The sequence below is a fragment of the Biomphalaria glabrata genome, chromosome 4, assembly GCF_947242115.1.
Source record: "Biomphalaria glabrata chromosome 4, xgBioGlab47.1, whole genome shotgun sequence".
NCBI classification, from domain to species: domain Eukaryota; kingdom Metazoa; phylum Mollusca; class Gastropoda; family Planorbidae; genus Biomphalaria; species Biomphalaria glabrata.
The window spans coordinates 36711103-36726251 of record NC_074714.1 but is presented as its reverse complement, the minus strand read 5'-3'; the positions used below and the strand labels follow the sequence as shown (position 1 = coordinate 36726251).

The window sequence follows — 15149 nt, the reverse complement described above, 5'->3', positions numbered from 1 at the left end:
ACAGCTATAAACATGTATATGACCTATAAAAAGAGTATAAAAAAAAGTTTAACCTACTTCATCTTCCATCAAGTATTGAAGGCCTCCATTAGGTAATGTGTTCCAAGCAGCATTGGAAGGTGCAAAAATTGTGATGTTTTCTTTGTTAAATTCTTCTGACATGTTCAAAGCCTATGGTGATAATGAAAATATATTTTTAGGCTCTGATGGATTGCATTATTGATTTAATGAAAATAGTATGAAATAGAATGACTGAAAATATGTATGAAATGGTCTAAGTAATTATCTATTTCTAAGAAAAAAAATTAGCAAAATAACAAAACTCAAAATAAAAAAAAGAGGACAATGTAACACATAAACAATTGACTTACATTAATCAACATTTCAAACTTGTCATACTCTTCTTCCTGACTAATGAGTTCCATAGCTGTTTTCTAAGAGGGAATCATGTCATAAAGAATAAATAAATACCAGTGAACTTCTGGCCCATCTACAAAACTCAAAATAATATAACAGCTGAGCCTGCCTTGTTTAAACATTTAATAAGAATTAGAAATATTCTATTGGCCACTACAGTTGTTAGTTAAGCATTGATGCAATATTTTAAAGATTCTCAAGAAGCTTACTAGGCTATAGTGTTTATCAATTTAAATGATAACAAGATTACAAAGACAGTTTGTGTGGAAACACAAACTCAAAATCGGCCCCCGAAGTGGTCCACCCAGGCAGGCTTCAATATTTTCAGAAAGAACATCCAAATGAAATTATATCAAAGACAAATGAGAGATAAGAATGGAGAAAGAAGGTTGACAGATCTTGTGTAGTGCCCCAACGGTACAGCAGATCAAAGGATGGGTAAAAGTGAATGCAAAGTTAGATGTGAACCTGGCCTAACTAGTTCCCCTTTCAGACCTTGTGGTCTATAGGGCAGATGATGTAAAGTTCATCTGTTTTTGTGGCCTACGGTTAACGAGGGTGTCATGTAGCCATCACAACGACCAACCACCTTTACTTTTCCCCAACTAATATCAGGTACCCATTGGAGCTGGGTGGACTCAGAGGATTCCGAAGTTGAAAATCCCAGTCTTCACCAGGATTCGAACCCGGGGCCCCCGGTTCAGAAGCCAAGCGCTTTACCGCTCAGCTACCGCGCCTCTCCTGGCCTAACTGAAGTCTTATAATTGATGTAATTGTTTTGAAAAGGCTCAATCTTTTATTCGAATGCTCAAAATAAAATATCAATTTCACATTAAAGAAAGAGTTTACGAATATGAAGTTTACAAGATTACTGTTCGTTTTAATTTAGGTCTAACTTATAATGCATACTAATTAGCTTTTTCTCTTTAAAAAACTGCTTGCATAACTGATTTTAAAAATTAGATTTTTCGCTTTCAGAAAAAAAAAAAGTAGCCGTTGCATCAGAACTTTGAATGGTCTAAAATATTTTGATGTCGGATTTTCAATATCTTTTCTAGTTTACGAGATCTAAACGGGACGGACAGACAGACGGTCAGACATTGCGTCTTTTCCCCTTTCGGGGGCCGCTAAAAATGTAACAAAAAGATTTGAGCAATTCAACTTTGATACTGTCAGTGTTCAGTGAACTATAGTATAAAGATAAAACGTCAGGCTTCTACATTCGCTGCTTAATGTGATAGTTTGTTTAGCATGATCAAGAGTTACATGAAGGATTGTGTAGTGGACATTTAAAATTGACTAATATGTGAAGAAGATTAGATAGAGTAAGGCATTTTTATAGAACTGAAAGAAATGTATACAAACAATTCATACCTGAGTGTTTCCCAAGATTTTTGGATTAAAAGTTAAAAATCTGTTGACAATATGAATCATGCCATTACTGGCTTCAATATTCTTCTTAAGAATTTTGGCTGTTTCAGCATAGGATCCCAGTTTATATCGCATACCATTTCTTGTATTCTTTAGAAAAATAAGTTTTCAATTATTTTGTGAATAAATGGATTACAATAATAACATCAATTAGGTTTTTTTAGTTCACTTTTATATTGTCTCTTTGTCAAAACTACTTATAAGTATTAGCCAACTTTTTGTATTCACACTTTAAATGTTATGTGTAATGCACAATTGTAAAACAAATTTCCTCAGAGATACTAAAGATTATTATTATAACTCTTATTTAATTATTATTACTATTATTGTTATTATTACTATTATTATTATTATTATTACTGTTATTAGTATTGATACTGTTATAACCCTATTGGCGGCACGAGAGGGTTAACTGTAGGTTCAGTTGACACACGTAAACTCAGGCACATCACTAAGGGCAATGGCTGTCAATGGACAAGAGACAGTACTGCTAGTACAAAGATATGACCCGGGTTATGATCACGTGATCGAAAGCCTGCGTGAACCAGAGACACAGTGTGTAAGAAAGCGGCAGTTCAAGACCGGAGACCGGGACTGTTAGTCGGCCATGAAGTCGGTCCTGAATCCTCAAGTGTTATGTACGGGTCCAGGAAGAGATAGAGACTGTAGAGTTTAGTATGGTGATGTACAATGTAACATTTTAGTTGTTGCTGTGTTGCCAATAGTCTAGTATTGGCTGTATCTACTTATTCACTCATTATTAAAGTACCAGATCACTTGGAGCCGTGTCGCCAAGTTGTTGATGTGTTGTTGATTGTTTAGCAGTGTTTACAGTAGGCCTGATTAGGAGAGAACGTAACACTTGTGTCTTGAAGTGGGATTACCTATGGCTTCTGTAAAACTGCTAGATGAACTCAATCTGAAAGAACTGAAACAAGAGCTGAAATGCTGAGGACTGAAGTACTACGAAAGGAACAATGAAACTCTTAAAGAATGTCTCAGACAAGCTCTGGCGGATGAAGAGCAAGATCTGAACACGTACCTCTTTGAACTCAAACCCGATGTGGTAGCGCTCTTGATCACCTTTCAAGAGCAGATGTTGGCTGGCTTTCAGAATTTTATCAAGGGTGACTCGCAGAAAGAGACAGATGAAGAAACAAGAGAAGAGACCAGTAGTTCAACCAACGCTTTTGCTGTAGACGTATCTGATGTGAGTGCCTACATCAGCCAGACAGAACAAGACAATGTTGTGTCTTATGATTTGATTTGATTTGTTGATTTGAGGCACATCGGCACAATTTAGGCCATGTCGTGCCTGCAGTCCCTTAAGGACTACTCTCTCTCTAAACAACAAGGGCCAGATTCTATACAGTCATATAATTAAAATTAAGGTCTATTCACAGTTAAAATAGTAAAGGTAGTAAAAATTTAAATATTTGGTAAAAATCTAATGTAAATAGTGCATGTTCACAAATTCAGAAATCAGATCTTCGTAGATAGCCCCACTTCCCGAATAAAGCCCAGTACCTTCCCAGGGTCGACATTATTAAATAGTGTTTTTAGATTAGTGGCTCTAAAATGTTTCGCCCTGACATCCTGGTATCTGGGGCAATCAACGAGGATATGTTCCACGGTGAGGCGAGAGTCACAGTACTCGCAAAGTGGGGGCTCCTCTCTCTTCAGTACAAAAGAGTGCGTGATGTAGGTGTGGCCAATCCTAAGTCTGGACATGGTTGTGCTACCACGCCTTGTCAGACCCTTAGATGTGGGCCGCCACCTGACATCCGCCACAATCTGCCTGAGTTTACTGTGAGTCTCAGCCTCCCATCGGTTCTGCCACTCTCGATAGGTGGCAGAGGCAATACTTTGTCTCAGGTCCGAGTAGGGAATTTGGGTTCCTGACACCGCATGATTTAGGGCTTTCTTTGTTTCTCTGTCTGCGGCTTCGTTTCCCTCAATGCCAACATGGGAGGGGACCCAGATGAAGGTGACATCCCTACGGTCGGCTGTTATTAGGTCCAACAGCTTCAGGCTCTTATGTACCAATGGGATGTCAGTCTTCATCCGCCACAAAGCTTGCAATGCAGATTTGGAGTCGGCGCAGATTATAAATTTACTCCTTTCTGATGCTTTTACGGCCATAAGTGCAAGCAATATTGCGTGCAATTCGGCCGTAAAGATGGAGCAGCCATCGGGGAGTCTACGGGAGATTGTTTTGTTCCGAAAGGAGCAGGCACACGCGACCTTTCCCTCCATTTTGGATCCGTCTGTGTAGATGGTGCCACAATCTCCGTAGCTCTCCTGCAGTTCCCTAAAGTGGACTTGTAGTATGCTTGGGTCTGTATTTTCTTTTTTGAAATTAAGGAGGGATAAATTTAATTTAGGTTTATTCATTAGCCAAGGAGGATTCTGAGGGGTTTCTATTTTAGAGATTTGGTCAATGGGTGGGGTTGAATTTTGGATGGATTCTCTCATTCGAAGGCCCAACGGCTGTATGACGTTAGGCCTTCGATTGTATAATTCTACCTCTGTGGGGTTAAATATGGAGTCAAAAGCAGGGTTCGTGGGGTTGGATTTTAGCTTGACTATATACTGCATTGCAAGCTTTTTCATTTTTATATCCATGGGGAGTTCTCCAGCCTCCACATGGAGACTTGGGATAGGTGATGTACAAAACGCGCCGAGACAGAGACGCAGGGCAGCATTTTGTATTGGTTCCAGTATTTTTAGGTACGACTTCCTTGCTGCTCCATATATTATGGATCCGTAGTCTAGCTTGGATCGAATTAGACTCTGATAGAGCAGCAGCAAGGTATCTCTGTCAGCTCCCCAATCCGTATGGCTGAGTACTCTTAGTATGTTTAATGACTTTTGGCATTTCTTCTTAAGTTCCTTAATGTGGGGGAGAAAATTAAATTTGGAATCTAAGGTGAGGCCTAAACATGTTGTAGTTTTCACGACAGGGATCTTCTTTTTGTGTATAAATAGTTCAGGGTCTGGGTGGAGTCCCCTTAGATTACAAAAATGCATACTAACTGTTTTGGAGTCAGAGAATTTGAAACCATTATAGTTTGCCCAACCCTGAATTTTGTTTAAACATAACTGTAATTTCCTTTCTAAGGTGTTCATGTTTTTCCCATAAGTAAGAATGACAAAGTCATCAACATACAAAGAGCACTCTATGCCAGGGGACAGCGCATTTATGATGCTATTTATTTTAATGTTGAACAGGGTGACTGACAGAATGCTGCCCTGGGGTACACCCATTTCCTGGTCATGAGTGTCAGAAGCGGAGTTGCCCACTCGGACCTGAAATTTTCAATCTTTCAGGAATTCCTCCACAAAACGGGGGAGGTGTCCCTTAAGCCCCATAAGCGCCAGGTCACGTAGAATGCCATGTTTCCAGGTTGTGTCATAGGCCTTTTCTATATCGAAGAATACAGCTACTAGATGTTCTCTTCTGAGTAATGCATTTCTAATATAAGCTTCCAGCCTTACCAGGTGGTCAGTTGTTGTCCGCCCCTGCCGGAATCCGCACTGGTAGTTTGAGATCACTTTATTCCTTTCCAGGTACCAGACCAGCCTACTGTTAATCATTCTTTCCATGGTTTTGCAGATGCAGCTTGTTAGTGCTATTGGTCGATAGTTAGCTGGGTCAGAGCCGTCTCTTCCCGGTTTAGGTATCGGTATAACTGTGGCTTTCCTCCAGCTGTTTGGGAAAGCGCCTGTTTGCCACACACAGTTATAGACCCCTAGTAGGACTGCCAATGAGGGTTCGGGAAGGTGCTTGAGGAACTGGTAATGGATTTCATCTTCTCCAGGTGCTGTGTCATGTGACTTGTCCAGCGATTCCCTCAGTTCCTCAAGCGAGAACGGTTTGTTGTAGTCTTCATTGTTCTCTGACCTGAAATCAATGGGGTGTCTTTCCTCCCTGGTTTTGACTTTTTGGAACTCTGGCGTGTAGTGTGCAGTGGATGATTTTTCTGCTATTGAGGATGCAAGGCAGTCAGCTATTTCTCTGGGGGACGTGACAGTTCGTCCTTGGTTTTTCAAATGCCCTATTGCATTTGATTCTTTCCCTTTGATTCGCCTTACTGCCTTCCAAACCGCTCTAGCAGAAGTTTTGGCATCCAGACTGCCGACAAAACTTCTCCAGGAATTCCTTTTGGCTGACCGTATGGTTTGTCTAGCCTTTGCTCTAGCTATCCTGAATAGCTTTAGGTTTTCCTGGGAAGGGTTCTTTATAAATGCAGCCAGTCGTTTTTTCCTATCACCAATAGCACTTTTGCAAGCTGTATCAAACCATGGTTTGCTAGGCCGTTTTGGATTTGCAGAGGTTAGGGGTACAACTTTCCTGGCTATACTTAGTAGCTTGCTAGCAAAGGTATCAGCTGGGTTCTGTTCATGGAGGATATTTTCTGTGATATCCTCAGAGCATCTTTTTTGGAATTGTTCCCAATCGGCCTTATTCAGTTTCCACCGCTGAGGTCGTCCCAATGAAGGGAGATTGTTAGTAATGATGATTGGGAAGTGATCACTTCCCCGTAGATCATTGCTAACTGACCATTTAAAATCGTCCAGAAGTCCGGGGACGCATACGGTGAGGTCAATGCATGTGAATGATCCAGTTCCTGGGTGCAAGTAGGTCGGTGATGCATCATTAAGTATGCATAAATCATGTTGGAGGAAGATATCCTCCAGCATACGACCTCTTGTGTCGGTATTGTTGGATCCCCACATGGTGTTATGGGCATTGAAATCCCCAAGGATTAAATAAGGCCGGGGGAGTTGTTTCAATAGGTCCTCCATGTCTGTTCGGTTTAATGGAGCGCCTGGTGGTAGATACAGGCTGCAGCAAGTGATAACCTTGTGAAGGGTTATCCTAGCTGCTACGGCCTGTAGTGTGGTCTGTAGTTCTACCCTCTCATGGGGGATGCTATCCTTCACAAGGATACAGACTCCACCTGATGCTCTCTCTGCATCCTCAACATTCTTGGTGTAAGCACGGTAGCTTCGGAAGCTGATGCAATCTTTTAGAAATGTTTCCTGTAAGCAGACAGCTACAGGAGTCTCAGAGTCCATCAGTAACTGCATTTCCTCGTAATTGGCCTTGAGGCCTCTACAATTCCACTGTACAATTCTGGAATCCATGGCTTATTCTAGATGACCTACTTGGAGCTATTTGGCCTTGGGAGGCCCCCGGAGGGGTTTCCCTTTATTCCAGTGACCTTGGTATTTTTATTCTTGGGTTTGGATGGAGAGGAGGACAACCCCCTTTTGGGGGAAGTCTTTCTCTCTGGAGAGGGGAGATCCCTCTGGTTAGAGCGGAGGTTATTTCCTCCTCTCTCACCTCGGGCATCCTCTCCGCTTTGATTTCTCCCCTTAGGGAGTTGGTCAACCTCTAACTCAGTAGAGGTTGGGGTGTCTGGCTGGGTTCTCTGAGGAGAACCTGTGTCAGACATGATGTCTCCGGGTTCTCCCGGAGTATTGGTTTTGACATGCTGCTCAGTCTCCATGCTCTCATCAGCGAGCACAGAGAACCTGTTCTTTAGCATGACAACAGGGCTTTCTTGTTTCTTCAGAGGTGTGTTCTTTGGCGGTGTTTTCTTCTGAGTTGGGGGAGGAGGAGGGGGTGGTGGGGTCAATGTGTCCGTCTGTGTGGCTATGGATCTTCCTTTCTTAGCAACAGCCTGGGCGTAGGTCTTTGTCAAGCCGAATTGGCCCTTGGGTAGGGCCAGTACAGCCGATTTTGCCTGGCTAAAGGTACATCCGTTTCTTGCCTTGTACTCCTGCACGGCAACCTCCTGTTTCCACACAGGGCAGTCCTTGGAGTAGGCTGAGTGGCCAGCTTGACAGTTTGGGCATTTGAACTGGGCTGTGCAGCCCTTGTCCTCATGACCCTCTCCAGCACATCTGGCACACACAGTGTTCCTCTTACAGACTGCCGCGCCGTGTCCATAACCCTGGCACTTGACGCACCTCATGGGGTTAGGTATGTAGGGCCTCACTGGAACTCGTAGGTATCCTGCCTTCACATACTCTGGCGGTGTCCTAGTTCCGAATGTGAGGATAATAGTGGCGGTTTTGACCTCCTCACCCTCCCTGCGCCTGGTAATGCGCCGGGCATGGGTGACTCCTTCAATGCCCTCCACTATTTCCTTCTCGGAACATTCCAGTAGGTCCCTAGAGCTGATTACACCTCTGCTGGTGTTCAGACTCTTGTGTGGCATGACTTCCACTTGGAGATCACAGAGTCTTCTGCATCTTAAAAGCCCATCAGAGTGTGTCTTGCTGTCTACTTCTACAAGGAGTTCCATTGTTTTGTGTAGCTTAGACACACTCTTGGGCTCTCCCACTACTGACTTGAGTCCCTTATAGATAATAAAAGGGCTCAACTTGGTCAGGCTTTTTCCCTCCTCTGTGCATCTAACCACCAGAAATGATGGCCAGGTGGCACAGCTTTTTGGGACCTCCTCTTTTTTATCGTCAATTCGTCGTTTCTTGCCCAGACATAGGTCTGGGGCAAGTAGTTTTGTGTGTGTTTTTTTGTCCATATATATTTTGGTTAATTTGGCACCTGTGCTCCCCACCCGCCATCGAGTCCAACAAGGGGACGGGCCATTCGGATGTCCAGAATGAGCCCGCCAGGGCTACACAGGTGCTATACTCAGTCAGCTGCTACATCGGACATGTGTCCGATACAGCAGCTCCCTGATTGACCCTCCAGCCACCGCCCTCCAGCATAGGTCGACGACCTATGCTGGTAGCTCGGCATGACCAGCCGGTTGACCCAGAGCAGGCCATCTGGGTCTCAGGTCTAGGGGAACTTGGAGCCAAAGTATTGTGTTGTTGTGGTTTATCCTCAGATAGCCACCACTCAAACACCAGGATCTCTTTATCCCCCCTTACCCGTCGCAGTCCACGGCAAACGGACTGGTCTAGGACGTAGTGAGAATTTAAAGTTAAGGAGACAGTGTGATGATCAATGAAGGTAGACTTAGGAAAAGAGGAGGCAGACACAATGATAGAAAAGAAGTAGGGCACTTTTGAGCTCCAAAAGTGCTAAGGAAAGAGGAGCGCAGTTTAACGTCATGTCTCGGGACGAATGTTGTGTCTTATCCCAAGCCTGTAGCTGGGGACATTAAAGACATCTGTCAATCTGCCAGTGCTGATGAGAGGAACTCAAATCTTGATGGCTGCACCCAGATGTTAGGCAAGAACTTTACGTGTCGAGTTTCGCAGGGAAAACCCAATCTCCAAGAAACCCATTGGCAAGGTCTGCACCCAACAGACATTTGTCCAGCTGCCCAGACCAGAGAGAGAAGTTCTGATGGTGTTCAGAAGAATGCAATGAAGCCTGATGCAGCAGTTAATGGACACCTGCAAGTTGAAAGTCATCGATGAGGTCTGAACTCAACAGATGACTCTTCTGCTAATGAGACTAGAGTGAGAAGCTCTGATGGTGGTCAAGGAAGTCAACTAGAGCCTAATGCAGAAGATGAGGAACCTTCGCAAGTGGAGTGTTGCCAACTTGCCCCACAAAGTATGTCCTCCAGACAAGGCTGAAGATGATGTGTGCCACTATTTCCCCTCCTGTGGACCTGAAACCCATTCCCAAAGCCCTTCTCTTGAAAACCCTATGAAACAACCTGATAGGCCAATGATCTTGGTGACTTCGCTCCTGACATCATACCCTCCCCATGTGTGAAGTGGCTGCTTAAGTGGCTATTACAGTAATGAATGGCAGAAGATGGTGACGTTTGCTGGCAATGCAACCACGACGTCAATGCAACAAGATGAAGGTCAACTGGAGGAGACAAAAGTGACGTTTGATGAGTTCAACATGGATGGCGATGTGACCATGACGTCAGTGCAACCAGGTGAAGGTTAGTTGGAGGAGAAGATGAAAGCGACATTTACTGAATGCGACATGGGTGGCTTCGTCTTAATCAAGAGGCAAGCCCACTGTCACCCCCACCGACTGACCCCCCACCTGCAGCGATGAAACTTCACATCACATGTGTTAGATGTGCTGTGTTGTGTTTAGCAGTGTTTACCGAACGCCTGATTAGGAGAGAGAATCGTAACAATACTATTATTAGTATTATTACTATTATTAGTATTATTACTATTATTAGTATTATTACTATTATTAGTATTATTAGTATTATATTAGTATTATAATTATTAATAGGTGGTGAATGATGTAATAAACAAAGTTAAACAGATCTAAACCTGTTAGTTAACCCTTACAAGTCATTTTTATTTTTTGAGGAGTTTGCAGCCAGGTCTGAATTAAATTCTAGCTGATTCATAGTATTTTACAAGAAATTAGAAAAATAAAATAAAACAGACATCCAGTTGGTGTTTTTTTTTTATATTTTATTTATAACAACGAAAAATGTTCCAAACATGATGTCTGAATGTTTAGTTTTGAAAATTTATTTGTGGATGGTACTTTTTGAAGCACTCCCGAGGGTGCACTCCAGGGTGACGTAACTGACCAACTGAGAGTAAGTTTCACACTAGAATACTGTCTACACCCACTGCCTGGTGTTTTTCTGTTACTGCAAACAATGCAGTCTTTAGTCTTTCTGTTTGGAAAGTTAGCTATGAAATATTGGAATTTTTTTTTGTCTCTGGTCAGACCCCCCCCCCTGCCCCCCCCCCCCCCTCCGAACCGCCTTTGATGCTGTGAAAAACGATCTTGGTCAAGCTATTTTATTTATTTTTTAGAATAATTTCACGATTATCATTTACTTTCTGCTTTATAAAATAGTAATTTAAAATTTAGGAATCAGGAAGTGGAACAAAAAGTTTGATATTTAACTTAAATTCTAGCCAAATTATTATGGCCCACTGGGTGGGACATTCGACCAGAACAGGAAAAAAAAAAAATGTCCCACCCAGTGGGACATTCGACCGGAAAGGGTTAAAGCTAAAGCCCTATAACATCTTTTCTCAACTTTTAGTTCATGTAACCAGAAGCAAAGCTTTAAGTCTAATATTAGTGCAAGAATTACTATGGTACTGTTATAAATCAATTCATGGTGCAGGTATGGGGTAGCAGTGTGTCACCAACTTTTGGGAACCTATATAAGGCAAGAGTTGAGATTGTAAAGTTATCTTGAGTACTGTTGTAACTCGGTTCCTCCCTGACTGTACTTTTTTTCCACATGCGAAGTAGGGTGATTTTTGCTTATACTGTTGGCCGTAAATGACCTTTAACTAGTTTGTAAATGTGTTAAGGAAATTTAGTTATTATTTTGGATTTCTCGACTGCGGATTGATTGATTGTGTTAGTGAATCTGGATATGTAAATTTGATTTGGAGATAATGACATTATTTCTTTTTACAGGGAATATTGATTGATCATAGTTGGATTGTGCTTCTGCAATCAGAGATACCAGCGATCTGAGAATTGGTGAGTTATTTTCTTTAGTTCAATCCCACGTCATAGACTGTTCAGTACAGCCTAGAACAGTTTAATAAAGATCAGTGATTGAACAATGTTTTGGTAACACCTCTGTGCAAAGTAATCTGTTATTTAATACAGTTACTAAATTTACATGCAATTTAAATTGGAGTTTAAAAGCTTTAAGTTGTTTGTGTAGAAAAGTGCCAACTTTCAATATTGACCAATAATTAACATGGAAAAATACTGGAATTAATTTATTTGCTTTACTTTGAATATGTATGCATTTAATTTTGTAATATGAAAAAAAAAAAGCATTCAAAATACTACCTTAATCTCAGCAACAATGCCCTGAAGTGTGTATACTTTATCCCTGTTCAGACTTTCTGCTCTCGATTTGCCAATTATTATGTGCTGCCTGAGAATTTGTCGTGCCCTATCAACATTCTGCAAGAATTTCTCAAAGCCTCCAAACTGTCTGGAAACTTCTCTGTTTGCATTTTAAAAAAAAACAACACATTATTAGCCTTATGAATGCTACCTTCTTAAAAATGAGCTGAGAAAATCAGTTTTGTTTTTCTTTGGGAGGTGAAGGTTAAAGTTAAATTAGCATTAAGGTTTAAAAAAATCAATAAAGAATTTTAAAATCTGGCCTTCCAATAAAACATTTTTGAACAATGTGACAGGCATTACTTAAGTTTTGAGAAAATGATGGTACTAGTTAGAAATTAATATTTTCCCCTATGAAAATTTGTCATCTATTAAGTTAATATGTTCCAGTCCGAAACAAATACGGAAAACTACTTTCTTCAATAAATGAACAACTTGAAAGATGGAAAGAATATTTTCAAGAAGTGCTCAATAGACCTAAATCACGAAATCCACCAGATCTAAATGCAGGACCAACACTAGACATAAACATGGAAGAAATAACAAAAGAAGAAATAAGGAATGCACTCAAACAAATGAAGACAGGTAAAGCAGCTGGAATTGACAACATACCACCCGAAGTCCTAAAAGAAGGAGGAAGTGAAATAGTTGACCAAATGCACAAACTATTCAACAAAATTTGGTTAACAGAAACACCTCCGGGTGAGTGGAAAAAGGGCTTGCTAATTAAAATACCAAAGAGTGGAGATCTATCACAATGTGAGAAATGGCGAGGCATCACTTTGCTGTCAGTACCAAGCAAGATTTTTAGCAGAATCCTACTAAACAGAATAAAGGGAGCATGTGATGAACACCTAAGGGAAGAACAGGCCGGATTCAGAAAAGAAGGATCTTGTGCTGACCAAATAGCTACACTCAGGATAATTGTAGAACAATGTGTCGAATGGCAATCTCCTCTCTATGCAACTTTTGTTGACTTTGAAAAAGCTTTTGATAGTGTCGACAGAGAATCTATCTGGACAGTAATGAGACATTATGGGATCCCCAATAAAATAATAACCATAATCAAGAACCTTTATGATGGTTTCACCTGCCAAGTAACCCACTGTGGCAAGCTGTCAGAGGAATTTCCAGTCACAACAGGAGTCAAACAGGGATGTCTTCTTTCACCACTCCTGTTCCTTCTAGTACTGGATTGGGTCACAAAAGAAGCCTACTCTAACGCAGGGAAAGGAATCCAATGGACTCTCACACAAAAGCTGGAAGATCTGGAATTCGCTGATGACATAGCCCTATTATCACACAGACTACAGGATATGCAAGAAAAGGTCACAGCTTTAAGCGAAGTAGGAAAAAGAGTAGGCCTCAAAATAAACCACCAAAAAACTAAAGTACTTAAAGTAAACAATAAACAAAGTGGAGACATAGTATTGGATTCTCAGACAATAGACCAAGTAGAAAATTTTATATACCTTGGGAGTGTAGTCAGTATATCAGGTGGAACAGATGAAGACATTAAACGCCGTATAAATCTAGCACGTCAGACATTTACACAGCTAAAACCAACCTGGAAATCTCCTTACATCTCAAACAAGACTAAACTAAGAATCTTTAATTCTAATGTCAAGGCTGTCCTACTGTATGGTTCTGAAACATGGAGAACAACTGAAGCCACAACAAAAAAAAATACAGACCTTCATCAACAGATGCCTGAGAAATATCCTAAAAATACACTGGTATGACAAAGTAGAAAACACCAAACTGTGGGAGATGAGTGGACAGAAAAATATAGAAGTGCAGATCTTAGAGAGGAAGTGGAGATGGATTGGTCACACCCTTAGAAAAGATACCAGCAACAGAGCTAGGCAGGCCATAGAGTGGAACCCCCAGGGAACAAGACGCAGAGGAAGACCAAAAAGAACATGGCGACGCAGTGTACTTGAAGAAGCAGAGAAGACCGGGAAGAGCTGGGACACCATCAAAAAGCTAGCAAGAGACCGTGGAGAGTGGCGTGTTTATGTCGAGGCCCTATGTTCCATGAGGAACTCAAAGGAATGATGATGATGATGAAGTTAATATGTTAGTGTTAGACGTGTGCTTAAAAACATTGACATTAATAAAACCTATCCTTATAACTTATGAAGGCAAATTAAGCATAGTTCCAAAGCTAACAGTTAACTACGTTGTTCTTTGGCCAGCACTATGACAAATTTCCATTATTTTTCAACAGATTGCCAGATGTGATGAGTGAATTCAGAGATGCCCTCAAATCCTGAGACCAAATCCTAGTTTCCAGGACCTTAAAAGAAAGAATCTTTGGCTGTTCGGCAAAGTTCTGTACCATAAGGCCCCATCTTATTATTCAAGCTGAATTTAGAAATTGGCAGCAGTGCTGTGCAATAGTAGGAGTAGTGGTGATGTTGAAACTTACTCTAAAATGTTCTATTAGTTCATTTAAATTTACTACAGAACTATGATAACTTACTTTGAAGCAAGATGCAATAGTCATAAAGAAAACAATACCTGAATGCTTTATCTGTTGGCAAAAATATTGTAAATGGACCACGGTTCTGTAAAGGCTCATAGTAGAAGTTTCTAATCATTTGAATACTATAGTCCAAAGATTTTGCATATTCACCATCTTTGTTAAGATCTAATACTGCCTGTAAAGAATAAAATGTTTGTAAAATGTTTTACATGTTTCGGAGTTGAAGATAGTTTACTTTCTAGTCCAAACTTCCAGCAGGACGACAGGTTTGGAACAGGCAGGGTTTGAACCCGGGACCAAGGATAAATCCAAACGACAGTCCAGCGAGCAAACCGCGCGACGAGGCAGCCATCTAATAATAAGTATTCTGCTGCTATACTACATCAGGCAATGTTTATCAGTGCAAAAAAAAATGAATATATACATTGTAGGTGAGAGAGAATTACTTTTAAAGCTGTAAATGTAAGACAGCAAAGAATTGCATTTTAAAAGTGTTTCAATCTAGAAAATTAAATATTGAACTAACTATATTTCAGTGTATGAATTGTAATTCATAGAAGTTTTTAGAAATGGCATTTTTGTTCCAGAAATTGAGGAATTGGAACAGACACAAAATAAAGCTGTGAGATTCATGACAAACGAATACTCACATTTGATTAGAGTAACACCTTTAGTTAAATCAACAGGATAGAAGACTAAAATATTAATAGCAATTATACAAAAAACACTGAACCATAATTTCCATACAAAACAAAACCTAATAAAATACTCAGTGTCACTGGTTTTCCTGGCTAGCTCAGGCAACTCATTCCAGGCTCTAATAGCACTAGGGAAAAAGAAGCATTTGTACAAATTTGTCCTAGCATATGGAACGAGGAATGTGCCTTTATCTTTTTTAAGCCTGGAATGACTTGGCAGAGTTAAAGTCATTGTTTAACATGCATGACTAAATTGATCTAGGTAAGAGAAGCCTACATGCTAACAAGGAAATGTGAATTCCCAGACCTG

The 15149-nt window shown here is 40.9% G+C and overlaps 1 protein-coding gene and 1 long non-coding RNA gene across 4 annotated transcripts in view; one reads left to right on the top strand and one right to left on the bottom strand.

Moving 5' to 3' along the window:
* The window catches only part of LOC106070627 (stabilin-2-like), a 71405-nt gene that overhangs the window by 40337 nt on the left and 15919 nt on the right, over positions 1–15149 (bottom strand). For all 3 annotated transcript variants that reach the window (XM_056026128.1, XM_056026131.1, XM_056026130.1), the window contains 5 exons: positions 14177–14316; positions 11594–11753; positions 1792–1938; positions 372–434; positions 58–171 (listed from right to left, as the gene is read on the bottom strand). In XM_056026128.1, coding sequence (XP_055882103.1) covers positions 58–171; positions 372–434; positions 1792–1938; positions 11594–11753; positions 14177–14316 — 624 coding nt within the window. The remainder of the gene's footprint in view (positions 1–57; positions 172–371; positions 435–1791; positions 1939–11593; positions 11754–14176; positions 14317–15149) is intronic.
* LOC129925747 (uncharacterized) lies at positions 10554–14183 on the top strand. Its single transcript, XR_008777475.1, has 3 exons — positions 10554–10904; positions 11207–11272; positions 13884–14183. It is a non-coding gene; the product is annotated as an uncharacterized LOC129925747 (long non-coding RNA).